We start from the raw sequence: 26,942 nt of genomic DNA, 5'->3' as shown, positions 1-26,942 counted from the left end.
TAAAAGGTGAATTCTTAGGGGAAGAAAACCAAGGATTCACTTATATGAGAATTTGTTTCAACCAGACTTGGGAGTATCATAGGGGTGCAGAAAGCAGTGTATCTAAAGGACCTACTTTTCATATAGTAGAGTTGCCAATAGAGTTTCATATAATATGCGTGGATTTTGGTATATGCAGGGGTCTTGGTACCAATCCCCCATGTATGCTGAGGGACAACTGTATATAAAATCTCCAGATATCACCCTAAATGGGAAAACTTTATAGTCATCTGGGGAAACAAGACAAGGATATCCAATAAATCCATTTCTATTTAACACAGGATTGAATGTCCTAGTGCTGGAGATCCTAGCCAGGCAGAAAAAGAAACTGCAGTCTAAGGATTGGAAAGGAAGAAATAAAACACTAGGTGTGTGGTAACTTGTTATGCAGCGACAGAAAACAAATACAAATACAAAATACTTAAGAATAAATCTATAAAAGATGCAAGATATTTATATAAATGAAAGACACATAGGAAAAATTTCAACATTGTATTGAGATGAATCCTAAATAAATGGAGAGATATTACATATTCATAAAATGTAAGACATAACTAAGTAATTGTCAGTTCTTTCAAAATTGGTCTATCGATTCAAGGCAATGCTGATAAAAATCTCGTTTTCTTTACGGAACTTGGTAACTCTAAATGTTGTATCAAATTATAAATTCTAAATGACTACTTCTAAACTCTATATTAAAACTTAAGGCCATGTGTGGTGGCTCAATCCTGTATTGCTAGCACTTTGGAAGGCTGAGGCTGGAGGATTGCTTGAGGCTGGGAGTTCAAGACCAGCCTGGGCAACACAGTGAACCCGTCTCTACAAAACTAAAGACATAGGAAAAACTTACAAAATTGTATGAAGAGAAATGAGTCCTAAATAACACAGCGAGACCCTGTCTCTACAAAAATACAAATAAATTAGCCAGCCTGGGCACAGAGTAAGACCTCGTCTCTACAAAAAATAAGCCAGATGTGATAGAGTGTACCAGTGGTCCCAGCTACTTGGGGCGGTGGGGGTGTGTGGGGGGTGTGGACAGCGGGTGATGGTGGTGGCTGAGGTAGAAGGCTGCAGTTCTAGTTCTTGTATTATCTAGTGTGATATCAGCGATACATACACTCCTCCTTAACTGAGGCAATTAAAGACAAGGTGTCACAGACCACTAAACACTATAGTTGTGCCACTGCACTCCAGCACATCTGGATGTGCTGAGGTCATAACAAGGCTTGAGGAGGCACATCTCACACGTGCTTTTGAAAATCTAATCATCGTGCTTACGAGCTACAAAAGAATTGGAGGCAACATTTTAAAAATACTTTTTCAGGCCAGGTGCTGTGGTTCACACCTGTAATCCCAGCACTTTGGAAGGCCCAAGTGGGTGAATCATCTGAGGTCCGAAGTTGGAGACCAGCCTGGCCAACATGGTAAAACCCCATCTGTACAAAATACAAAAATTAGCCGGGTGTGGTGATGTACGCCTGTAGGCCCAGCTACTCAGGAGGCTGAGACAGGAGAATCACTTGAGCTCAGGAGGTGGAGGTTGCAGTGAGCCGAGATCATGCCACTGCACTCTGCCTGGGTGACAGTGAGACTGTATTTTAAAATAAAATAAAAGCATTTTTTCAAAGACATGGCTACTGCTCAGATGCTTGTATTTTTAGAGTACGTGTGTGTGTTAAAAAACTTTCCAGTGAATAATGCAAGTGTTCATTTGTAACCTCAATGTGTACCATACAGGGAATCTCTAAGCCCCTCTTTTGGTAGGTAGGCAGAAAATAGTTGTAACTGGGGCTCCCTCCCTCTGCCTAGGGCCACATATACATTTAGAGTTTGTATAAGCTACCAGGAAGGATGGGGAAAAGGCCCCCTAATCCTCCAGCTGGGATGATCACCTAGGAGATGTCTTTGTCCCAAGCCTGACCAGTCTCCGAATGTCTAGTGGTTCGCAGCTCCTGTGTCACTTTGTTGCACTATAATTTGTGCCAATATGGGGAGCCTCGGGATACCAGGGCTTATTCTTACCATCTGGGACAAAATGCGGGCAATAAAAGGAATTTTTCTTAACACTAAATGTAAAGGAATTCAAAGTAGATTAATTGGCTTTTTAAAGTATATCCTTGGCCAGGCACGGTGGCTCATGCCTGTAATCCCAGCACTTTGGGAGGCTGAGGCGGACGAATCACTCAAGGTCAGGAGATAGAAACCAGCTTGGCCAACATGGCAGAAACCACCATCTCTATTAAAAATACGAAAATTAGCGGGCATGATGGTGCGTGCCTGTAATCCTAGCTACTACTCAGAGGCTGAGGCATGAGAATTGCTTGAACCCAGAAGGCAGAGGTTGCAGTGAGCTGAGATGGTGCCACCACACTCCAGCCGGTGATGACGTGAAATTCTGTCTCAAAAAAAAAAACAAACAACAACAACAAAAACCAACGAAATAAAAATAATGATATCCTTTCTACTTTTTTGATGTTAAAATGTCTTTTATGAAATAACCATAAGATGTTTAATATGTTTAATTTATTTAGCAAAATAAAGTGTTGGTACCTTTATGTCCATTACAATTTTTGTGTGTGTAGGGGGTGGGGAAGGTTGTCAAAAATAAATAAAACTGGACATTAAAGTGGTGAAAAACAATTTTATTCAGTAATTACTAACAGTAGGGGAAAGAGCACCGTTCCATTTCAATGTAGAGGTAATTGAGCAGCTTACAGAGAGAATAAGGGAGGGTGAAAGAGCCGGAATGCATGCAAAAAGTTTCAAAGTCAGTCAGTATAAAAGTGATTAGACCAGCTGTGTCAGCTAGCCGGCGATTATCACTGAAGTCAGGATTCTACCCTCCCACCAAGAATGGGACACAGTAACCCTCCAGATGATTAAACTTCAAAGGAATGGCTTTCAGGTCCTTAGATACTCCTGAATTGTAGGAGAGAACATATACATGTCAAGGGGACAGAGGAAGGACTCACAATTGTAAGCTCTTTTTTTGTAAATGCTCCAAGAAAGGGGGTCAAGGGCCTATGGCCAGGTGGGCAGTGTTGAGTTTTCTCTGGGAGACATTTAACCGAGAGGCCTGGGGAGAGATCTGCAGTCATCCTAGGAACACGACCTTATGCTGCTACAAGCCTCACTACAGTCTGGTGGTCTCCTTTTGCCGAGGTTTTGACAAGGTCATTAAGTAACAAGAATTCTGTAGTTCTCATGACCCGTATGTCATTATTAGGTAAAATCCGTTAGGTTTAACATTAGTGTAATCTCTTTGATACCTACATTGCTCCCTAACTGAGGCAATTAAAGACAAGGTGTCACAGATGTCTAAGCACTTATAGATTCTACAAACCCACAGCCTCAAAGGAGCACTGCCCCTCAAAGCTCACCCACACACCCCTCCCCTTTGTCACCTAGAGAAAAAGACCAAGGCCTGATGACAAATTTTGTCATCAAACTTAAGTGGCACATGCCAACAATTAGAAAAGGAGGCTTTTCATCCAGAGAGAACTGCACTGTCCTACACCATCACAAACCAAACACCTTAGTGAAAGTTTGAAAGAAATTCTCAGACCTCCAGATACAGGGAACAGGGAAAACAGAAGTGCAAGAAAGAACAGCAACTGTTTACCACAAGGGCCTTTGGATAACTTCAAGAAATTGGCTACCCAAATGAGCTGCAGAAAGACCTAAATTAACTAAAACAGTTACAATAAAACCGAAGTCCTGAGATTTTAATGTAACTCCAAACGCTAATATAGTTTCTTCAGATCTATCTTTCGAAAGCTTCCTAGAAACATATTATGGCAAAATGTGGCTGTAAATACAGGTCCTGTCACTGGCTGTATTCAACTAAAAAAATAAAAAAGAAAAAAACAAAGCGCGACTTTTTTTTTTTTTTTTTTTTTAAGACGGAGTTTCGCTCTTGTTGCTGGAGCGCAATGACTGGACCTCGGCTCACTGCAACCTCCTCCTCCCGGGTTCAAGCGATTCTCTTGCCTCAACCTCCCGATTAGCTGGGATTACAGGCATGCACCACCAAGCCCAGCTAATTTTGTATTTTTAGTGGAGACGGGGGTTTCTCCATGTTGGTCAGGCGGGTCTCGAACTCCCAACCTCAGGTGATCCGTCCGCCTTGGTCTCCCAAAGTGCTGGGATTACAGGCGTGAGCCACCACGTCTGGCCTTTACTTTCAATGTATATGTTAATATCGAAAACTTTACATTTCTAATTTAATCCACTCATTGCAATTCTTTCTGAATGCATTCTATTTATGCATTAGTAAAATGCATTATTAAGGAAAGACAAATTAAGTCAGATATTTGGATTAATCATTAAGTCTACTGTAGTATAAAGCAAGAAACTTTCCTTCAGGACATTTAATATATTAAATGGGCCAAAACACTGACTTGTCATTTAAAAATTTTTTAAGGTCACATCCATAAGTGTAAAAAAAAAAGTCATGCATAGCCGTGCGCAGTGGCTCACGGCTGTAACCCCAGCACTTTGGGAGACCCAGGCGGGCAGATCACCTGAGGTCAGGAGTTCGAGACCAGCCTGGCCAAAATAGGGAACCCTCATCTCTACTAAAAATACAAAAATTAGCCAGTCGTGGTGGCCCGTGCCTGTAGTCCCAGCTACTACGGAGGCTGAGGCAGGAAAATTGCTCGAACCCAGGAGGCAGAGGTTGCAGTGAGGGGAGAGCGCCAACACCACACTCCAGCCTGGGTGACAGAGCAAGACTCCATCGCCCAAAAAAAAAAAAAAAAAAAAAAAGGCATGCCTAATGGTTATTTATAAAATACTCGCATACATTTTACGTTAATATTACGAAATAAAGCAACGTTTATATAATTATTTCAATAGCTATTCCTATTTCAAGTAATAATGGGTAAATTTAGCACTAAATATAAAAAAAAAAATTGTATGGGCAAGCTGTTTTCCTTAAAACACGATTCTGAGCACTAAACGTTACAAAAACAGATACCTGCTACAACTGTGAAGGATAAACCGCATTTCCCTATTATTGCAAGAACAAAGGTTTTAACAAAAAATTTTAAGGACTCTACAGCCGCCTTGTTCTTTGTTATCCCACCCCTGCCCGCCTCAGCTAATGGTTTTGGGGCCCGTTTGCTTGGTGCGTCTGGAACTCCTCAGGCGCCGGGCCTCTGGCAGGAAAAACCGCGGCCCGCACTGGGCCGGGAGTTGAGGCGCTGGTGGCCCTCGTTGGTCCCGTGGGCCGCCTCCCCCTCCTGCAGACACTCGAAGAGCCATCCGGCCGCGTCTCTCGCCGCCCGGCCCCGCCACTAGGCTGCCGCCTCCGCCGCCGCATGGAGAAGAGCGAAGACCCGCCCCTGCAGGTGATTGACGGGCAGTCTCCTCCAATGGTCAACGCGCTCGGCCCCGGCGGGCTGGGCAAGGGCCGCGGCTCGCGGAGGAATCTCTCTTGCCCTTTAGTCCCGGGCAAGGTGTTGCGGCCGGCGCCATTTTCTCGAGCCGCCTGTTTCGGGTGCCGCCATGTTGGTGAGGAGAAATCACCGTTACGGCCACTGTCCAAATCCCCGCGTCGCTGCACGCCGCCCGCCCGCTCCCACGCCACAGCCACCGGCGGCGAATAGAGACTAGAGCGGCAGCGCCGGCAGCGCGGGGCCGTTGCCCAGTGTTTGCAGTTAGAGCCCCACCTCTCTGGCGTGGTTGTTAATAGACTGGAAAGTCTGTGTCTGTGTCGCTCACTAGTAACCGTGAGTTTTTACCACTTCGTCACCTGTCGGCGGCGGCCGGGAGCAGGTTCCCGCAGGCGGCGCAGGGGTCTTCCCCGCGCCCCGTCGCCGCCGGCCTCGCAGACCTGCCCTCCAGCCCCGCCCCGTTCTTGACCAAACATGACAGACTCTGAACATGCAGGGCACGACAGGTCGGGAACCCTTCTTGTCTGTCTTTCTGTCGGATGAGAGGAGGGGTCTGGGGCGGCGGGAGCGGGCCGGGGCCGGGCGCCTCCTGCATGACCTAGACGTCTCTGTGTGGCTCCGTCAGTTCCATGACGCGCACCCTTATGTAAACTGCTGGATCGCGGCCGCGGGGGAGGTCGGCCCGGCCGCGCCCGCCTCCCCGAGCCGGGGTCGCTGCTCGCCGGCGCCGGCCCCGCCCCCGGCTGGGCACGTGCGAGCCCCCCGCCCCCGGGCGGGCTCCGTGTGCGCCGGGCGGCTCTCAGCGTCCCGGCTCGGTGCTGCGGTCCTGCCTCTTCCCGTCCAGGGGTCGGTGCTCCCGGCCAGATAGGACCAGCCAGGAATTTTCAGGAACGGGTGTTTTAATATTTGACTACTTCCCGAGAACCGAGAACACCTCTAAAAAATAAACCTGTTTGGTTTTCAGGGAAGTTTTAAGCAGCACCGAAAGGCCATCTGTTGTATACAGTCTTACCCCTTGGAATTTGAGATGGCAAGTTTCAAGTTCAGTATGTTAACACAAAATACTTAGGCTTTGCAGAAACTTAGTGTAGCATAGTTTTACCCTAACGGAAAAACTCCATGGATTATTCAGGCTTGCCCAATTTTCTAGATGGTGTGTATCACTTGAATATTTAATTGAGATTCTGATTTTTTATTTTTTGCTCTGTGCCTTAAGAGACACATTCTGGATTCCATTCAAGTTTGGGGACATTTACAAAGTATACTGTAGTATACTTAAATTTTGGTTATAATTCAAATTTTCGTATATATCTTTAATAATGAGAAAGGGGGGCTTTCATTCATTAAACTTACTGAAACAAAATCCATTGCATCTGATTCTTACTTAGAATATTAATTTGAAAATCTAGAACCTCACAGTTACTCCTTTGTGAATAGAAGTAATCAAAAATATACATTTTACTATAGACTGTATACATTGCTGAAGTTTTTTCTGTAGTAATGTGATCTGCTTGGTAAAGCATCCTAAACCCGTTTTTAAAACCCAGAAGGAAAAATCACAAACACTGCTGAAATTTGAAATATCTAAATGCCTAGCAATCTTGAGAGGGATAAAAGTGATATTTCAACAACTGCAGTATTGTAATAATAAAAGTGGATTGCCAGACGGCACGTCGATGAAAGGTATAATAATTTTTAGAAAGTAAAATGCACTCTTAAAAATGATAAGCTTGCACTTTGGCATATTTTTAATGATTTTTTTAACGTTATCTTTTTTATTAAAAAGAATGTTCTTAGAATGGGTTGACTAATACCTTGAGAAGTTTCCCACTCTTGAGTATGGACAAACCAATGATGGGGTTTTGCTAATGGAGCGAAAATCCTTTTTTTTATATGGAAGAAGGAAATCTGTTTTCCTCTTTTAGTGCACAATGTAACTTCAATATATGGAGTTATGTATTGTACATCATGAAAAAACCATGTCATCAAATTCAAGTATCAAAATAATTTTGCTGGTAAGGAACTGTGATGACAGACCTTTTAAATAGCTTAAAATTTTAAAATACTGATTTAGAGGTTAAAAAGAAAACCGTAAATAATTATTTGTAACATATGTTAATAGCTTGGTAGTAGGAGCTAAAGATTAGTCTATTTTATTTAAAATTAGGACTAAGAGTATTTTCCAGCGATTTCTGAAGCAAAAAGATTAGCTGCACTTTAACTTAGCCAATTGTTAAGTGGCATCTTGGTTCTGAGGTGAAAGAGATGGTTTATTTTTTTTCACACTTTTTTTGTCAACCCACATGAAAAACAAAACAACCACATCAAAAACAAAGTGAACTAGAAGTCAGGAGAAATTCTACAAGATCAGATTGATGGTTCTAACCCTCACTGGGGAACCTTTTTTTTTTTTTTTTTTTTTTTAAAGTATTGCTGCTATTTCTGTTGGTCTGGACCTCCGCCTGGGTTTTAAGAGTTCTAAAAGCTCCCCAGGAAATTGTAATATGTGCCAAATTGAGAACTGCTGTACTTGCTCAGTGTTTCCCAATGTTAGTTAATCATCAGAATCACTTTGGGGAATAAATTTTTGTTCTGCCCGGAGCAACTGAATCAGAATCTCTAGAGTATTTTTCATAGGCTCCCTGGATAATTCTTAAGAAATTTGGGGGAAAAATGGACTAATCTGCGGGATCCCAAAATACTGTATCTTTCCATGTTATAGCTATTTTATGCTGTTATAAAAGTTTCTGTGAATTAAGTGGAGAAAAAGATAATGAAACTTGGTGTATGGAGCTAGGCTTTGTCTCAAGGATTATTACTATTTTTTATTTTTATTTTTTTTGAGACGGAGTCTCGCTCTGTTGCTGAGGCTAGAGTGCAGTGGGGCAATCTTGGCTCACTGCAAGCTCCGCCTCCCAGGTTCAGGCCGTTCTCCTGCCTCAGCCTGCCTAGTAGCTGGGAATACGGGCACCCGCCATCACACCTGGCTAAGTTTTTGTATTTTTAGTAGAGACCGCGTTTCACCATGTTGGGCAGGCTGGTCTTGAACTCCTGACCTCAAGTGATCCACCATCCTTGGCCTCCCAAAGTTCTGGGATTACAGGCGTGAGCCACTGCACTCAGTCAAGGATACTCTTTTTACAACATTTTCAAAAATTAAGGCATATTGTGTGTGCAGGAAAAAAAATGAAGCCTATGATTTATATTTACAATTGCTTTGATTTTATACAAATTAAAATATTACTGTTTATGTGAGAATGAGATTCTAAATGTAAATGGAATTCACAGAATGCATAGTTTTTTTCTCCTTTAAAGAATAGAGTCTTGCTATATGCCCAGGCTGGTCTTGAACTCTTGGGCTCCAGCCATCCTCCCATTTCAGTCTCCTAGAGTGTTGGGATTACAGGCGTGAGCCACCATGCCTGGCCTTGTACATGTTATATAGTGAACATTTTGCACAAGATTGTTTGCCAAATGAATAACTTTAAAAAAATATCCATTTAGTGTACTTTCCTTTAAATATTTTCACACCTGGAGTTAAAACATTGTATTTTATAAAATGTTATTAATATAAAAATATTTGTAAATAAATTTGTGGCTATGTAGAATATAGTAGAGGACTTTTGCATAAGCCTGGAGCCTGGTTTCTAAAGGTCTTTAGAAATAGGTGATAGACTTGGAGAGGAAAGAGTTGGGGGAAATCAGAGGGAGGTGTAATTCTGGTCTCTTGTGATTTAGTTCTCTTTCATTCAGTTCTCTCAGGCACAACTTGAACCGCTTAGTTTTATATTTCAGCTGGATGTTCACCCAATTAAAACAATTCACAAACAACAACTGAAGATGAAACACTGAGTCCCTTCTTTGGACACATCTGTAGTAGAGTAGGAAAAGATAAATATAACCCAAGTAATTGTTACAGAATTTTCTGAAATATACTAATGGTAAAAGGTTTTATAGGGAATGTACTGGGGAAAAAGATAATTTTTTAACATGAGCCATCTAAGGGCTTGTAAGTCTCAAAGAGTCTTTGATTGATAGGTGGTATGAATACTCTCCTTTGGGAGGAGGTTTATGATATATGAACAACCTCCCCACACTTCCCTCGCTGCTTGTGTCCTGTACAACAAGAACAACAAAACTCCAGCTAGTCAGAATTGCAAGTGGTTTATGCCCCCTGTCCCCCAAATATAGATTGAAAACTTGCTAAGAGACTGCACTGGAGAATCTGAAGGGATGAGGATGGAAAAGATGATTATACTTTTCATTCGCAACAGGGCTTTCATTTGATTCTCACATTAATCCCATGTAGTAGTTAATTAAGGTAGTATTACAAGGTTCAGTGAATTGTCTGAGAACTCACAAATACAACCTAGATAAGAACCCAGGTATTATTATTTTCACTCTTGCAATATTATTTTCCTACTTGGATATTGTTTTCCCTCTTCATTAAGTTTGCACAGCAAAGTAATGGAATAAGTTCTGCGCTTTGATTCTTGAGTAGCTTGGAATTGTAATGTGTTATGTTTGAGAGAGAGCCCTTCATTTTGAATAAAACCTTGGTTCTGATCCTAATCTAAGTTGGTTAAAGCTCTTCCCCTTTTCATGATTTTTTTCACTTGTGAAATGGAGTAGTTGCACTAGATCATTTTCAATTTTCCTTCCCTCTTTAAAAAATCAATTTTAGTTTAAAAAATTGCAGATGCCTTTTCTCAGATCAGAGTACACTTTTTGCTTCACACAATATCTGGTTTGTAAATTAGTATGTTCCGTGGAGTAAATACCTTTCCTGACTAGCCATTAACTCAAAACTTTTTGACTCCTGAATCCACTAATTTAATTATTTCCTTTAGTTGAAATTACTAAAGGAAATTTTTCTTTAGCAAATGTAAAAACCCCCATCAGGTCTCAGGTTTGATGTTGGAAAGCACTCTGACTCTTAGGAAGACTCTTTTTTTCCCCCAGCCTCTCATAAAGAAATTATTTCATTCATTTTAAAATTTCATTTATTACATTTTCATTCTTAAGACTTACAGTGTTTCCTCTCTGCTAAGTATAGTGTTAAGCACTGGCAAAACAACTCTGTACACAACATCATGAACTTGCTCTCTGGGATCTTATAATCTAGTTGAAGAAACAGATTGGTAAATACATAGTTATAGCACAAGTACTATAATGGAGGCCTGAACTGAGTGTTGTAGGGGTACAGATGAAGCCTTCTGGGAGACATCATGGCATAGCTAGACCTGGAGGATGAATAAAACTTGGGCCAAGTAAATGCAGAGATACACAAAAAGCTTGGAGAAATGGCACAAGTAGGTTCAGGGATGATAAAAGTGTTAGTATGTGGAGAGTGTACAACTATTTTGGGGAATGGGGAAACGGATTAAATTTGGGGCCAGACCCTGAAGGATGTGGGGATCCCATCAAAGTCCTTTAAGCAGGAGAATGATCAGATGCATTTTTTGGTATACTACCTGGGGGATAGGGAGACATGGACTACAGAAGGGGAAATCAGTAGAAGGAAGACAAGTTAGGAAGCTTTTCAGTCATTTTCATTAAACATGAAGCTTAATGCATATTGGTCTAGGATTAGGAATACAGCAATGAAGAAAAAAATTCTTGCTGTAATGAAACTTACATTTTCTTGGGAGAGACAGAAAATAAATGTGAAAAACAAATGTGTTAGATGGTGATAAAGCAGAAAGGGAGATGGGGAGTCAAGTGGATGTGGGGAGGGTGTTTAGGGAAGCACTCGTGAAAGGGTAACATTTGAGCAAAGAACCCTGATATAACAATCCAGACCCAAGGTATTTGAGGAAAGAGCATCCAAATAAAGGGAGTGGGAGGTAGAGAAAGCCTGGGCCAGGAATGAGCCACATTTGATTGAGGAAAACACAAGGGATGTGGCCAGAGAAAAGAATGAGCAAGGGGGAGAGTAATAAGAGAATAAATTAGAGGGGTAATAGGCAATTGTATAGGGCCTTGTAAGCCGTTGTGTGGACCTTGGATTTCACTCTTGAGTGACCTGGGAGCCACTGGGGGATTGACCATAGGAGGGACAGGATCCTCTATGGTATATGGTAAATGAGTGGTATGGTAAATGCGGTAAATGAGTAGTAAAAGGAACTGCTGTGGTAATTTAGGTAACAGATGATGATGGTTTAGGTGAAAATGGTTGGATTCTGTATATGGTTTGATTGGTGTTAGAACCAATAGGATTTGCTGGTGGCTGGCTGTGGACAATGAGAGAACAGAATGAGCCAAATCTATTGTAAACATCTCGAAATCAGATGAGGACTTGACCAAAGGCATTGGCAATGAGGAAGTAGACAGGCAAAATTCATGAGGTATTTCTTAGCATTGATAGAGTTGGATATAAATATCTGGAATTTTTAGCTGATTGAAATGTTAGTTGAAATGAATGATAACCACTCCAAGTATGTATGTCAAGAGGTATGGAGAAGAGCACAGAAGTTTTTGGAAACCAAGGGAGAAGAAAAGAAGGGATAGTCACAGAGCAGTAAAGAAAAATTAAGGTTAAAAATAGGTCACAGGATATACCTTATCCTAAGTTAAAATATTTTAAGTTTGAATGAAAGGGTGCTGCAGGGTTTGCACACTGGTGGGCTTCAGGCTTAAAATCTGCCTATACTGTTTTTGCCTGACAGAGTGTTTTAAAATATCTGTATTTGAAAGCATTTAAGGCTTGACTTGTGCTCTGCCCTCTGCAGTCTTATCACTCATAGTTTCTTGGCAAACTCACCACTCAAGGTGTCTCTCACTTATCTAGGGGATCTGCCTCACTAGGATAGACATTTAGGTTTATGACTCTTACGTATAAAGTCAAGTTTTCACCTGGACAGATTGGCTACGAAAAAGAACCTCACAGATGGGTGACCTTGAATTCACCAGGTCATGCCTTCAGTTCAGAGCGGCTGGAGAACTCTATTCACTTGTGTATTGATGCCCCTGGAGTTGTGGAACACAGTGGCCCTGCTTTAATTTTTCAGATTTAGAAACTGATCAGTGTCAGAGCAATCAGACACAGGAATGTTAATTCATGTTCAAAAATAATAACAAGGCTAGCATTTGTTTAGCACGTGCTATATGACAGGTGCAGTTTTAAGTGCTTTACATGAATTGTTTAATCCTCACAACAACCCTGGGAAATAGGTCCTATTATTAGGCCCCTTTTCTACAGGAAACAGACAACAGATTGGTAAGTTTCCCAAGATCACAAAGTCACTCAGTAGGAACTCAAAGTAACCTAACTCCAGAGCCCACACTCTTATCTGAGCATATACATCCCCATCACAAGAGAATGCCAGTTTATTTAAGTAAAATAAGGACTAGAAATTTACATCAGGGAGTGTATTCTTTCAATGTGGAATGCTGAATGGAAAACCAAATTTCAGTAGTTGCCTACTGAGCAAGATCATGAGATAACAAGGGAGTTGATTATAAATGACTAGAAGTTTTAAATGGCATCAGCTCTGATAAAGTGATAATCCCAGCTCCATAATATACTTGTCAAGCAGTTGCTTACATCAATCTGCTTTATAGGATATCCTTTCTCCTGGGTAATGCTTACATGATAGTGTTTTGTACCTTTCCTTTTTCACTGCTTCCATTGCTGTCTGAACTACTCACCTCCATATTGCTGGTAGATATATTTCTTTTCATTGCATGTTAGTATCTTAAATTTAGTTAGTCCTATCTTTTACTTGATCCTCTGTGCTTGACTTCCTAATCTCTGTTCTGGTTTATGTTTTAGTTTTACAGTTGAGCTTTCTGAGGACATTCTTATTCCCAGTATCTTTTTTTGGGTGGTTGGGTTCTGGGAGGTGTTATTTGACTGCTGCTGATGTGTACCAACCAAGACAGTAGTCATTGAGTGACTAACAATAATCAGCAGATTATTATTATTCTTGGCAAAGAGCAAGCTTTTTCTATTATGATTTTGTATTTGTTTTGTTTTGCTTTATTTGTAATTTGAGTTCTAGCTTAACATTAATACTTCAGATAACTGTTAATACACTTTCATAAATCATACCCGCATTCTTGAGTGGCAAATAAATAAATAAGTTCCAAGTAGTTTCTAAAGAGAGTAAACATTAAAAGTAAGCATAAAACTACATAAAAATCAATTGCAGTCTGTTCATACAGTTGGTATGAAAATAACCTAGATTTGGAACCCTCAGATACTCAATATTTTACATATATCAGAGTTTACAATTTCTATAACTTCATTTGGTACATATAGACAGAGAAGGTATTAATATATTCATTTTATAGTTTAGGAAACAGACTTGGAAGGGCAAATAACTTGTCCAAGATGACTAAGCCCTGGGTGAGAACCACAACCTATCTATGGCATTCAGTTTCAGCCGTCTTTCCCTTGCTTCATAATGATGGTTCCTCTGGTATCAGTTGCTGGATTGGGATTTTGGGCATTTATAAATGTTTTTTTATTTTGGATATTACTGAATCACAGACAATTTCATCTTAGTTAGAAATTCATCTTATGTGACACTTGTCTAAATCTTAAAATATACCTTTTTCTAAATCTTAAAATACTAAAATTTTAATGTATAAGGATGTTAATAATCTTTATATTTTAAGAGACTATGAAATCAAGTCTAGCTAACTTAGCTCTGTAAGTTTTTAGCTGTAGAAAGCAATTCTATTGTGTACAACTTTCAGCCTGTGAAGGGAATTCATTGAAAATGCATAGAGATCAGAAGAACTAACACCTTTCTTGCATGGATTTTTCTTGATTATTGGCAGTTAACAATAAAATGTTATTAGATCACTGGTGCTTCTGTGTGGGGTTGAGTTTTTGTGATATCCCCTGTTAGACCCATAAGGGAGGCTGTTTTCTGCATCCTTGAGTTGTTTTCTACATCCTTGGAATATATAAGATCCTCTTTTAAAATTATATTTTGTATAAGCACGTGAAAATGGAATTAAATAATGAATTGATACAGGAATTACCTAAGTGTTTTGGCTGTACATTTAGTGCACAAAATACCCCTTTTTTGACTGCCAAATGGCCAAGTGTGAAAACAAATATTTGTTAAAGCTAGAGCAGAAGTCAGTATCATCATCATAAACTTCTGGCATATGTTAAGATATGAAATGTTATCCCTGAAGTTATTATAATTTATTCTTAGAAATATTAGTAATCTTATTTTAAGAGTAGGACATTGTAGTGCAGTAACGATAATTTTCTCAGTGCTGCCTGTTGCTAAATTGTTCCTGTGATTGCTGTAATGCACATACAGACACTAAATTGAGGGTCACTTTCCACTAAAGTTAGTGGAATACAAAATAGGTGGAGGAACTTTCTTCCTCTAACGTCTTTATATGTGTCTGTATTTATATATATGTGTGTGTATATAATATCGAGCAAAAATGATTATGTTGTACATAACTTTGGAGGTTTTCCTCATAAAATTCTAAAGTGGTAGAGTTTATAACATTCTGCTTTTAATTTATCTACAAAAAAAGTGAAGAATCCTCAAAAAAGATTTTCTCTTAGAAGATTTATGGATTTTGAGTGAGTCTCAGAAAAGGAAGAAAAAAATTCATAGACTAAAATAAAAATTATAGTCTTTAGAAATGATTTTGTTTAGTATAATGAATACTGGTAATGCAACTGAATACAATTGAAATTATGACAAAATTTCTGTTCTGCTTTGTATTTTTCATTAAAGGTTTTATAATTATTTGTTGTCTGAAAAAGGATTTAATATTCTTAAATTCATTAGCTAACTCTCTCAATATTATTACACTATTTGCCTATTTGAAAATTGTTAATTTCTTTTGTACATAAATAGCATTCATATTTATTGTGACATTTTCCTCTTGCATTAATGTACATTTATGCTTCATCTAATTGAGAAAATTTCAACATATAAAGTGAAACAAAAAGATTTTCATTCCAAGTTTTATATAAAACACCTTAAATTGGAAAATGAATATTCAGATACTAAGAGTAGATTTTTTTTCTTTTTGAGATGGAGTCTTAACTCTGTCACCCAGGCTGGAGTGCAGTGGTGGGATCTTTGGCTCACTGTAACCTCTGCCTCCTGGGTTCAAATTATTCCCCTGCCTCAACCTCCCGAGTAGCTGGGACTACAGGCCCACAACGCCATGCCTGGCTAATTTTGTATTTTTTGGTAGAGATGGGGTTTCACCATGTTGACCAGGCTGGTCTCAAACTCCCAACTTCAAGGAATCTGCTGGCCTCAGTCTCCCAAAGTGCTGAAATTACAGGCATGAGCCACTGCACCTAAATGACATACTTGAAAAAATATTCTCAAGCCAGGTGTGGTGGCTCACGCCTGTAATCCCAGTACTGTGGGAGGTCGAGGGTCGATCTCCTGAGGTCAGGAGTTCAAGACCAGCCTGGCTAACATGGTGAAATCCCATCTCTACTAAAAATACAAAAATTAGCTGGGTGTGGTGGTGTGTGCCTATAATCCCAGCTACTCGGGAGGCTGAGGCAGGAGAATTGCTTGAACCCAGGAGGCGGAGGCTGCAATGAGCCGAGATTGCACTGCTGCACACAGCCTGGGTGAGAGAGCGAGACTCCGTCTAAAAAAAAAAAAATTCTCACTTTTTGTTGTTGTTGTTCAATGATTAATAGACTATTTAAGCAAGAATACATATAGTCATCATTGCCAGACTTTTTGACAGGTTAAATGTTGGATCCAATTTTCGTTCCCAGATAAGTTTTTCTTTCTTATCCCTGTCAGTTTGAAAACATAACACCAGAAAAAGAGGGGCCCAATTCCACGCAGAGCTCCCAAGAGTGAGTTTTTAGGAGTGGGTCTAAAATTAGGAAAGACATTTGCTGATCTTGCATAGGTCCAACGAAATCAAGGCAGGATTTTCAATGAGTCCTTGGCAGTTAGGGTAAGCAGGTTTCAGCCAGGCTTTTAATGGTCAACCACTTGGCTTGCGCCCGCTGGGTTTCCAGAAATATGTCCTATTTGGCTGGGTTGAGGACATAGTGGCCAGGTGCTAAGGAGTATACTTTGGGAATGACATCTTGGCGACCCATTGCATAGCTCACTTTGTTTTGGAAACGAGATTGGCTCTGTCGTCCAGGCTGGAGTGCAGTGGCACAATCTTGGCTCACTGCAACCTCCACTTCCCGAGTTCAGGCGATTGTCCTGCCTCAGCCTCCCAAGTTGCTGGGACTATTGGTACATACCACCATGCCCGGCTAAATTTTGCATTTTTGGTAGAGACGAGATTTTGCTAGTCTTGAGCTCCTGGGCTCAAGTTAGCTGCCCACCTTGGCCTTCCAAAGTGCTGGGCTTATAGGCATGACACTGTGCCTGGCCAGATTTTTATTACACTGTTTAGATATAATGGCAACTGAATGATCATGCAACAATCTCTGACCTTGTGACATTCAGGGATACCAAAAATGACTTGAGATGGGCCAAGGCAGAATTGGAGAAGCATACTTTGGCTGAATACTTAGGCCAAAGTATAATTTGGAACATTTCTTTTAAAAAGTCTACTCCCCTTATTCCCCCCAGTTGCAGTACCTTATAATTATAGTTAATCTAGTAGCAGATACTAGATTGGGATATTAGATATTTACAGGCCAAATGCCCGTTTGGGATATTACTAGGTAACAGGCCGTTTCACTCTGGTTCATTGTAGATTCATCCAGTAAGCATTTCTAGAGAACTGCTATATGAAAATATTGTGGAAAGTATCAACTTTTTAAACTTTCGGTATCATGACACCTAGAAGATTATTTTCTGATACTCACATTCTAAGGGAATTTTATTTTCTGAGATTTGTTTCCGTGGAATTTCTAGTTCTGCAGTCTGCACTGAAAGCCTAAATCAAGAGGATAATTTGAAAGGTAATGAAAGTAAATCAGTTCTAGCTTAGATAACCAAGAGAGTAAATGAAATATAAAAAGAATAACTTTTAAAATGTCTCAAAAAAAGCTATGGCAAGTTAATTCACAGTTTGGTTTATTCACGCAATAGTCTGTCTCTGCTTATGACATAAAGTGTAATATATTTTAGGAATAGTGTGGTTTTCTTCATGATGTCAAGCATACAAGCTTATGGATATATTTAAAAATTCTTAATTTTCTAGATTAATGTTCAGCACTACTTCTTCCATCTTGCATTGGATGGGGGCAGATAATTAATAATTAGCAAATATTTTCTTATCAAAAACCAATTTGTTGGAAACATTTTGAAGGAACTCTTTGTAAATAAAATACATGGCATGCCTTTCTGTTTTACCAGACAGTTGCTGATTTATCCTTTACTTGGTTACTTTGAATCATCATTAACATCTGTTGTCACCATAATCCCTGTGATCACTAGATGTCATACTCCATTTTATGTTTTAGTGTTGCCTTGGGGAGACTTTGAGAATATGAGAGGTGTTTTTGCAGACTGCTGCTGTGTGTTGCGTAGAGATGGAATAAAGTACAAATATCTTCAGGAACAGACTCCAAACTTGGTTTATTCCAGCTTCCTTTCATTTTTTTTAAAACCTGTTCCAGATAATTTTTCATTGTTATCCTCTGAAGGAAAATAAGAGAAATTTCCACTTACAATCCCTTCTCCTTGGATTTATAACCTTTCCCAGTTCATTTCTGTGGAAGTATTTGTAGTCCAGCTTAGTAATTCTATTCAGATATGTATAGTTAGGTAAGTCACGAAGGGAAAGGAAGCTTTCATTGAGGGCTATCTACTAGGTGGTACAATGAGAGGTAATTACTTAACTTTATCTCAATCCTTAAACAACTCTGCAGTGGTAAGGGTGATTAATTCATCCCATTTTGTAGAGAAGGAAACTGAATGTTAGAGGGATGGCATAATTTGTTCATGTTCATATAGGTAGTACATTGGGAAGCAGAATTTGAACACAAATCTTTCTGATTCTAGAGCTTTGTGTTCTTCTACCTTACTATGATGCTAAGTAATTAATTTTAACGTGCCACTTAAGTTTAAAGCCTTAAGTAGTCCTTTTAAGAAATCTTTTGTTGCTGGTTATTCTCATTTAACACTCCTATTTATTTTAATTTCCAGGTTCAGGTGACCTCACTTTGCCAGAACTGTGGGTCTTCATTAAATAAGAGATTTCATTCGGTTTTTGTTTTGGTTTGGATCCTCTCTAACTTTAGGTAGAAATTGCTGTTCTGGCAATCACCTACCTCACTATATTCCACTCTCTCTTCTAGATGTTGGTGCTCAGCCCTTTTTTGAACTGCAAACCTTATTAATAAAATAGTTTTCATTTCTTTGAGCGTTCTTCTTCTCACTGCCACCACCCCCCACCACTGACTTTGATGTGTAGCTGAACTGAGCCACTCTTTTTTTTTCTTTTCTTTTTTTTTTTTTTTGAGACGGAATCTTGCTCTGTTGCCCAGGCTGGAGTGCAGTGGCACAATATCGGCTCACTGTAACCTCTACCTCCCGGATTCAAGCAATTTCCAGCTAATTTTTGTGTTTTTGGTAGAGACAGGGTTTCAACATGTTGGCCAGGCTGGTCTTGAACTCCTGACCTCAAGTGATCCACCCACCTCGGCCTCCCAAAGTGCTAGGATTACAGGCGTGAGCCACGATGCCTGGCCCTGAACCACTCTTTTTTTTGAGATGGAGTCTCGTTCTGTCACCCAGGCTGGAGTGCAGTGACGCAGTCTCAGCTCGCTGCAAGCTCTGCCTTCCGGGTTCACACCATTCTCCTGCCTCAGCCTCCCGAGTAGCTGGGAATACAGGCACCCGCCACCATGCCCGGCTAATTTTTTGTATTTTTTTAGTAGAGACGGGGTTTCACCGTGTTAGCCAGGATGGTCTCGATCTCCTGACCTCGTGATCTGCCTGCCTCGGCCTCCCAAAGTGCTGGGATTACAGGCGTGAGCCACTGCACCTGGCCCTGAACAACTCTCTACCAACTTATCTGGGATCCTGAAATGAAATAGGGTGACCTATTTTCTAGCTTTATATGATTTTCTGGCTTCATATGGTTAAGCCTTTTTACCTTTTTTTTTTTTTTTTTTTGAGACAGGATCTCTGTCACCCAAGCTGAAATACAATGGCCCAATGATAGCTTGCTCTAGCCTCGACCTCCCAGGCTCAGGCGATTCTACCACCCCAGCCTCCAGAATGGCTGGAGCCACAGCCACGCATCGTCACACCTGGCTCATTTCTGTATTTTTTTTATAGAGACAGGGTTTTAGTATGTTGCCCAGGCTGCTGTCGTGCACCTGGGCTTGACCAGTTTACCCTCCTCAGCCTCCCAAAGTGCTGGTATTATAGGCATGAACCACCGTGCCCAGCTTTTGAAAAACCTGTACAATAAAAAGTTTGGACTAATGTTATTTGAGCACTTAAAAAAATGCTATTCAATTAAAAACAAAAAAAACAAACCTATAGCATCTTGTAATTCCAAATCCCATGCTGTCACCCAGCTGGTCTGCCCTGGTGGCCACCATTTCCTGACACATATTCAAATAACTCCTGAGGAATTGAAGTAATTCACATTTATGACTCAGTGACACTGGCCTTGTCTCAGTTCCTATAGTGTGTCATACTCTTTTCTACACAGAAGTTTTGCTCATCCTATTCGTTTGTTTGCAGAGGTCCCTTCCCCATCCCCTGTCTCTCAGGCAGACTCCTCATCTCAGTTTATTTACGACTTCCTCAGGGAAAGCCTTCCACACTTCCCTGACAGATGACTTTCCCCTGTTGTGTGCGCTCATAGCACCATTTACCTACTTCATATGCTTGTGTGGTTATTTTGTGTTTATTTGTGTGATTCTTCAGTGTCTGTGCTACCCCAAGATTAAAAACTTCATGAGAGAAGAAATCATGTCTTTTTCTTGTTTTTGTTTACCATTGTATCCCCACTGAGAATGTGGTGAATAAATACATGTTAAATGAATGAATGGCCCTTTTTTTTTTTTGAAGCTTGAAGGACATACAATTTTTACATGCATATAGTTTTTAAGAATTGCGACTCCAGATATTTTGGATTTCATCTCTGGATTAAGTCAGAATGTCAGACAATTGTGTACTCGCACGGTAGTACTTTGTTCCTTTACATAATTGTTTTTTCTTAATTGAACTTTGGTAGTGTGCCCTTGGCTCAAATTGGCATATTCTGTAAGCAATAAAATGTTGCATTGATTGTATGGACACTCTTGAGGACAGTGTCTGTCATATCAAGTACTGTCCATTACATCAGGTAATACTGTCATTATGAGGACTCAGAGGAGAAATTTCTCTCTGATCTTACTCTCAGAAAAAAAGTGTGGTTTTCTTGAGCAACTGGTCTGTTTTTGTCTTGGAAGTACTGTTGTCTTAGGGCTAATTTTTGTTTCTTGAAGCTCAAAGCCAGATTTGCCACTCACATCTAAAAATTAGGGGTTTCTGGCATACACTATGTAAGCTAATCTCAGTTTTAGTTTCATCTTAATCTCTAGAATTTTAACTGTGATTATGTGATTATTTACATATTTTATAGATTGTTTAATAAAATACTCTTTTTTTTTTTTTTTTTTTTGGAGCAGAGTCCTACTCTGTCGGCCAGGCTGGAGTACAGTGGCACGATCTCAGCTCACTGCAACCTCTGTCTCCTGGACTCAAGCGATTCTCCTGCCTCAGCCTCCTGAGTAGCTGAGATTATAGGCATGTCCTACCATGCCTGGCCAGTTTTTGTATTTTTAGTAGAGATGGGGTTTCACCATGTTGGCCAGGCTGGTCTCGAACTCCTGACCTCAGGTAATCGCCCACCTTGGCCTCCCAAAGTGCTGGGATTACAGACATGAGCCATCGTGCCAGGCCTCAATAAAATATTTTATAAATACTTCTAAGGAATAATACAAATACCACCAGGGCTTAAATAAATAAATCTAAATCAATCTGCTTGCTGGTTAAGTAATGTTTCTCACCACACAGAAAGTGGAAGAGATAGATGAAGAAGAAAATAAAGCTTATTACATGTTGGGAGGGATTCTAGGCACTAAGTTCCTTTATTTTGAGGCAGAGTCTCATTTCTGTCGCCCAAGCCGGAGTGCAGTATTTGGATCTCAGCTCACTGCAACCTCTGCCTCCCAGGTTCAAAAGATTCTCCTGCCTCAGCTTCCCAAGTAGCTGGAACTACAGGCACCCGCCACCACGCCTGGCTAATTTTTGTATTTTTAGTAGAGATAGGGTTTCACCGTGTTGGCCAGGCTGCTTCTTGAACTACTGACCTGAAACAATCTGCCCACCTTGGCTGTCAAAGTGTTGCGATTACAGGCGTGAACCACTGTGCTTGGCCAATTCTAGGCATTACGTTCTAATTGGTTCACTTGGGGACTGGAAATTCTCCATTTTATTTTATTTTTTCTGCTTATGTCACAAAAGCACAGACATTCTTAACAAAGAGGTCTGAGATGGGATGTGAGTGTTAAGCTAAGGGACATAGGGTCAATACTTTTGAGTGCACAGACTGGGAATCTGGCAGAGATTTTTGTTTTTTGTTTGTTTTGTTTTTTTTGAGACGGAGTCTCACTCTGTCGCCCAGGCTGGAGTGCAGTGGCGTGATCTCAGCTCACTGCAAGCTCCGCCTGGTGGGTTCATGCCATTCTCCTGCCTCAACCTCCAGAGTAGCCAGGACTACAGGTGTGCGTCACCACGCCCGGCTAGCTTTTAGTATTTTTAGTAAAGATGGAGTTTCACCGTGTTAGCCAGGATGGTCTCCATCTCCTGACCTCGTGATCTGCCCGCCTCGGCCTCCCAAAGTGCTAGGATTACAGGTGTGAGCCACTGCATCCGGTGAACCTAGCAGAGTTTTAACAATCCGCTCCCCTATTTTGACCATCCCTTAGTCCTGCAGAAATAGAACAGATGATTACGTATTCACTGCTCTATGGCTTATTACCTTTGTAGGAATTCTGACTGAAGGACTTGGCATTTGGCCTGACTAAATGTCAGAATCCCTTTATTTTTCCTTCCATTGCAAAATAATTTTTTGTACCATCAGTGAAATAACAGCTATGCAGTGGCATATACAGCTCTGGAGACCAGGCATTAGAAGAATGAGAGACAAGAATAACCAGAATGATGATAAGCAGAGACTGGAAGTCACTTTAGGTTGATGACCAAAGATTTCCTTACTTTGACCAGGAGATCAGATCTCAAGGGTCCTTCTGAGTTCACTTGTGATTAGCCAAATTGTCTTTTCTTTCAGTTTGACTATAGGTTAGTCAACCTTCCCTCCACATTCATCAGGGAATGTTAGCAATATGTCCTATTTTTTTTCTTGGCGTGCCATTAAGAAATGTAAAGCTATGCTGTTACCCGTAACCACTTGGATTAATTATTTTAGATTAGTTTGTTATAATTCTGGGGCTTTATGGCTTTATCTTTTCAGTCAGCATTATTAACCAAGTTTTGATAGCTTTTTCGAGTTTTGTAACCCCCATCCAGGGAGATCAGTGTCCTCTCAGACACTCCCAGGTAAGCATGATCTCCTGGAAGACATGAGAAGTCTCTTAAATCATCTAGTTGTTACATTGTTACCAAGAGTTATTATGTGTATATGCAAGTTAGGTTCTAATGAGGCAAATATAAGTAAATATGTTGTTGATTCAGGAGGTAAAAATTAGGAGAGCCACCTGTAGTTTCAAAAACAAAAGAGGAATTACTTGTAACAAAAGTAAATAAGAAAGGAATTCTCAGTTATCTCTTGGGTAGAGATACGGTGCATAGAGTTCAGCAAAAATTGCAAAGGTTGTCACAGGACTATGGAGGCCATTAGGCTAATTAAAATTTATAATATTGCCCATATATTTGTACTAAGTCTCATTCCTGAAGGATTTTATATTTGGGTTGAGGCTTTGACAAATTCTAAGATGGGCTTGAGGAGTAAAACAAACCAAGTAAAAATTGCCATGGCTGTAGTCAGTCAAAAAGGGGTAAGCTAAGTTTCTGCAAATTAAATAATTTCAGAAGGTGTAAGAATGTATTGGATAAAGGATAAAGATAAAAAACACTTTGAAAACTGTTGATACTCATCAGATTTTACTACTGGTAATTTTTCAAGAGGAACTGTTTATGAAACTATAAAGAGAAAATGGAGATACGGAAAGCCATCCAAGATACAAATACCCAAGGCCAAGTTTTGAGATGAACAAAAAATCACAAAAACTCATGTCAAGTGGATCTTCCATGGCCCCAGTGTGAGCAGACAGTATTTTCCTTGAGGAGAAATATCTAGTTTGGTAGGGGTAAGGTAGGGAGTTAGTTTAACAATTAATCAAGAGAACTATACATGTGCTATTTAGGTTGAGGGAAAAGATGACAGTAGGCATGGGCAAAGCCTAGACTCAATCAAGTTATCTATCAAGCATGCTGACAGATTCAGACAGTTTATTAATTACATAGACAAATGCATGATCAGCATGGTGTCAGCTCCTTATGTCCCTCATCCACAGGATAACGCTGAAACCAAACGGGGCCAAATGATAGGTAACGTGAGTGGTGGGCACTCTGTTGCTGAGGAACAGTTTCCATCCTGTAGCTAAGCAATTTTTTAGCCTACGGCTACATCCTAAGGAGTGGGCAAGGTGGTGAATCTCAGACCTCATGAAACCAGGGAAGGTGGATGAGAAACTGCCTCCCAGCAGGCTCCCACAAAATACAGAGGTAGGTAAGAAATAGCCTTGTAGTAGCACCTCACAAGACTGCCTGTCTTTCCATATTCTGAAGGAACACGGGGCATTCTGCCAAGGCTTAGGTCAGCCTATCGTTGGGCTTACCTAAGTGGCCTGTGTGGAGGCATGCAAGTTTTCCAGGGCAGCAGTACAGAGCAGTTATCCTACCCTATCATCTATAGTAAGGAAGAAACGACTGTGTGAATTCGTACAAAAGCATAAACAGAAAAATGTTATAAGTAATCATTTCAAACATCTAGGAAATTTTGTTCTGTTGGTCTTAGGGTAAGCAGTCTAATTCTATTAAGTTGCTTGTTCCTGGACTGGAAAGAAATCCTAGAGATTCCAACACAGTCACTTGGTACATTCTGAAGATTGTCTTTTTTGTGATTATCTCATTATCCCAAGAAGTTTGCATTCATGAGTAATGTCTTTGTACTGTCATCTATCAGGAGTACTTGTATAGTCTTTTATAGAGGCTTTTGTGTTTCTTCCAGAAGACTCAGTTTCTGATCTGTAGCTTGTAACAGGAGCCTTTAGGCAAGCATAAAGAAAAAGCAGAAACTACCTGTGGAGGTAAGACTGAATAGTTCAGGTTAATTTATTTTAATAGCCATCAATATCAGAATAGAAAAAAGTAGAATCCTCTATTAAGGCATATCAGTTTGTAAAGATTTAATGAATAATTACCTTAAAATAAGAACATCATGAATGACAAGGGTACTGACCATTTTCAGAGTCTTGAATTTTTATATCATAGTATATTATAATTTTCCCCAGTTGTCTCCAATCTAGATATTTAAATCTAGAGAAAAAATATTTTTAACTGTTTTAAAAAATAACAGCTTTATTGAGATACATTTCACTTTTAAAGTGTACAGTTCACTGGTTTTTAGTATATTCAGAGTAGTATAGTCATTACCACTATTTAATTTTATAATGTTTTCAACCACTCCACAAAGTAAACCTTTACCCACTGGCAGTCACTCCCTGTTTTTCCCTTTAATCTGTCTGGCAACTCCTAATCTACTTTGTATCTATATAGATTTGCCTAAGAGATAAAATCTATTAAAATTAATTTTGTTTATTAACTGGACAGTTATTTACCAGTCATTGGTACAAGAACATGAATATGCTCCTTTTTTAAAAAAGACATAATCTTTTTATTATGTTTATATTAATAAAACATCACCTATATATAATTAATTGACTGAGGAACTTATCTATTTGATGTATTACATTTTTAAAAAATCTTGTGTTTAGTAAACAAAACAGCTCTTGTAGTATTAAGATAGTTCAAAATCTGGAGAATGATAAGCAGTCTTAATTATTTCTGTTACCTCTTCTAGGTGTTTCTTAAGATCACTAAGTTAGTATCTGATACATTACTAGGTGCTCAATTAAGAAAGCTTTTTTTTTATTTTAGTGATAGAGCTGGAGTAAGAATCCAGCTTTCCTCCCATGAAATCTCCTTCTCTTTCAATTATACCACACATGCTTTCCACATATGTCCAAAACTGACTTCCAAGGGGTTTGGAAGCAGTTCATAGTGTGAATCGTTGTTCTCTATTTCCTCTTTCTCTCGCATTTTTTGTAGCCATACAAAAATGTACAAGTTTAAGTCTGCTATTGTATGAATGCTGAAATAAGTAGGGTAAGGGAAAATAAAGAAAAAATTTTAAAAGCTTGCAATGTTTTATGTCTCATAACAAATATAAATGGCCCATATTTCACACTTAAATAATGTATGTAAAGTAGGACATGAAGTTATGGGCATTTTTAGCATGTGTACTTTGTTTTTAAATAGCTCTAGTTAAAATGCTAAATATGAAGCAGTGATTTCCAGGTGTAATTTTTTTTATGCTTTAAGGAGCTCACATTGAAGGAAAGAGGCAGTAAAAGAAAGGATAAACACTTACAGATTTTTTTGTCATTTGTGTTTTAAATTTTATTGTATAAATATAGATAGCAAAGTACACAGTACTTAAATGTATAACTTGATGAGTTTTTACAAATATGTATAGTGTATGTATAGTGTATATATAGTAATCACCACACAGATCAATATACAGAATATTTCAATACCTCAGAAGTTTCCTTAATACCCCTTTTTTTGTCACTTGCACTCCTGCAAGAGGTAATCACTATTCTGACTTCTGTTATATATTGGTTTGTCTGTTTTTGAAGTGCATAAAAATGAAATCATACAGTACTGTCTCATACAGACACATACCGTGTCTGGCTTATTTTGCTCCTCATTATGTCTATAAGATTCCTCTATATTTTTTGTAGCAGTTGTTAATTTTTTTCTTTTTAGTATTCTGTGATATAAATAAAGTATAATTTATTTATCTGTTTGCCTGTTGATAGAGATTTATTGTTTATAATTTTTTACTATTATGACTAGAGCTGCCAAAAACATTCTTATACTTGTCTTTTGGTGAATATGTGCACTCATTTTCTTGGATTATAAGGTTTTATAGTTTATAAGAGTTCAAAACATTTTAATTGAAATAGCCAGAATGTCAAGACTGCCTCATAAGCAATTTTCAAGTCTAAGTGAATATCTCTTTGATTTTATAATAGAAGCTGGGGAAAATTCCAGTGACTTCACAGCCACTTTAGGATAGTATCATATACCTGTTCTATGATGCAAGAGTTATGGGTATTATACACTCAGTCATTCAGTAAATAACAAGGTGCCATTCTAGGATTCTAGAGATACCTCTGTAAAAGACAGTCATACACCCTGCTTTCACCAGCGAACAAACAAGTCATTTGACATAATGTACAGAGTGCAATGATAAGAGAAATGA

At 39.5% G+C, this 26,942-nt stretch overlaps 1 protein-coding gene and 1 pseudogene across 1 annotated transcript in view; one reads left to right on the top strand and one right to left on the bottom strand.

Annotated features, from left to right (window-relative positions):
* Nucleotides 1-1,235: 1,235 nt before the first annotated feature.
* Nucleotides 1,236-1,332, bottom strand: LOC119622413 (small nucleolar RNA U13; annotated as a pseudogene).
* A 4,196-nt stretch (nucleotides 1,333-5,528) lies between these two features.
* The window catches only part of ZC3H6 (zinc finger CCCH-type containing 6), a 58,343-nt gene continuing 36,929 nt past the window's right edge, over nucleotides 5,529-26,942 (top strand). Inside the window, exon 1 of the mRNA XM_073023155.1 lies at nucleotides 5,529-5,941. Within this exon, the coding sequence (XP_072879256.1) occupies nucleotides 5,910-5,941 (32 nt within the window). The 5' untranslated portion in view covers nucleotides 5,529-5,909. The remainder of the gene's footprint in view (nucleotides 5,942-26,942) is intronic.

The sequence above is a fragment of the Chlorocebus sabaeus genome, chromosome 14 (genome assembly GCF_047675955.1).
Source record: "Chlorocebus sabaeus isolate Y175 chromosome 14, mChlSab1.0.hap1, whole genome shotgun sequence".
Lineage (NCBI taxonomy): Eukaryota > Metazoa > Chordata > Mammalia > Primates > Cercopithecidae > Chlorocebus > Chlorocebus sabaeus.
Note: the sequence above shows the minus strand (reverse complement) of the source record. Positions and strands in the feature narration are given on the sequence as shown.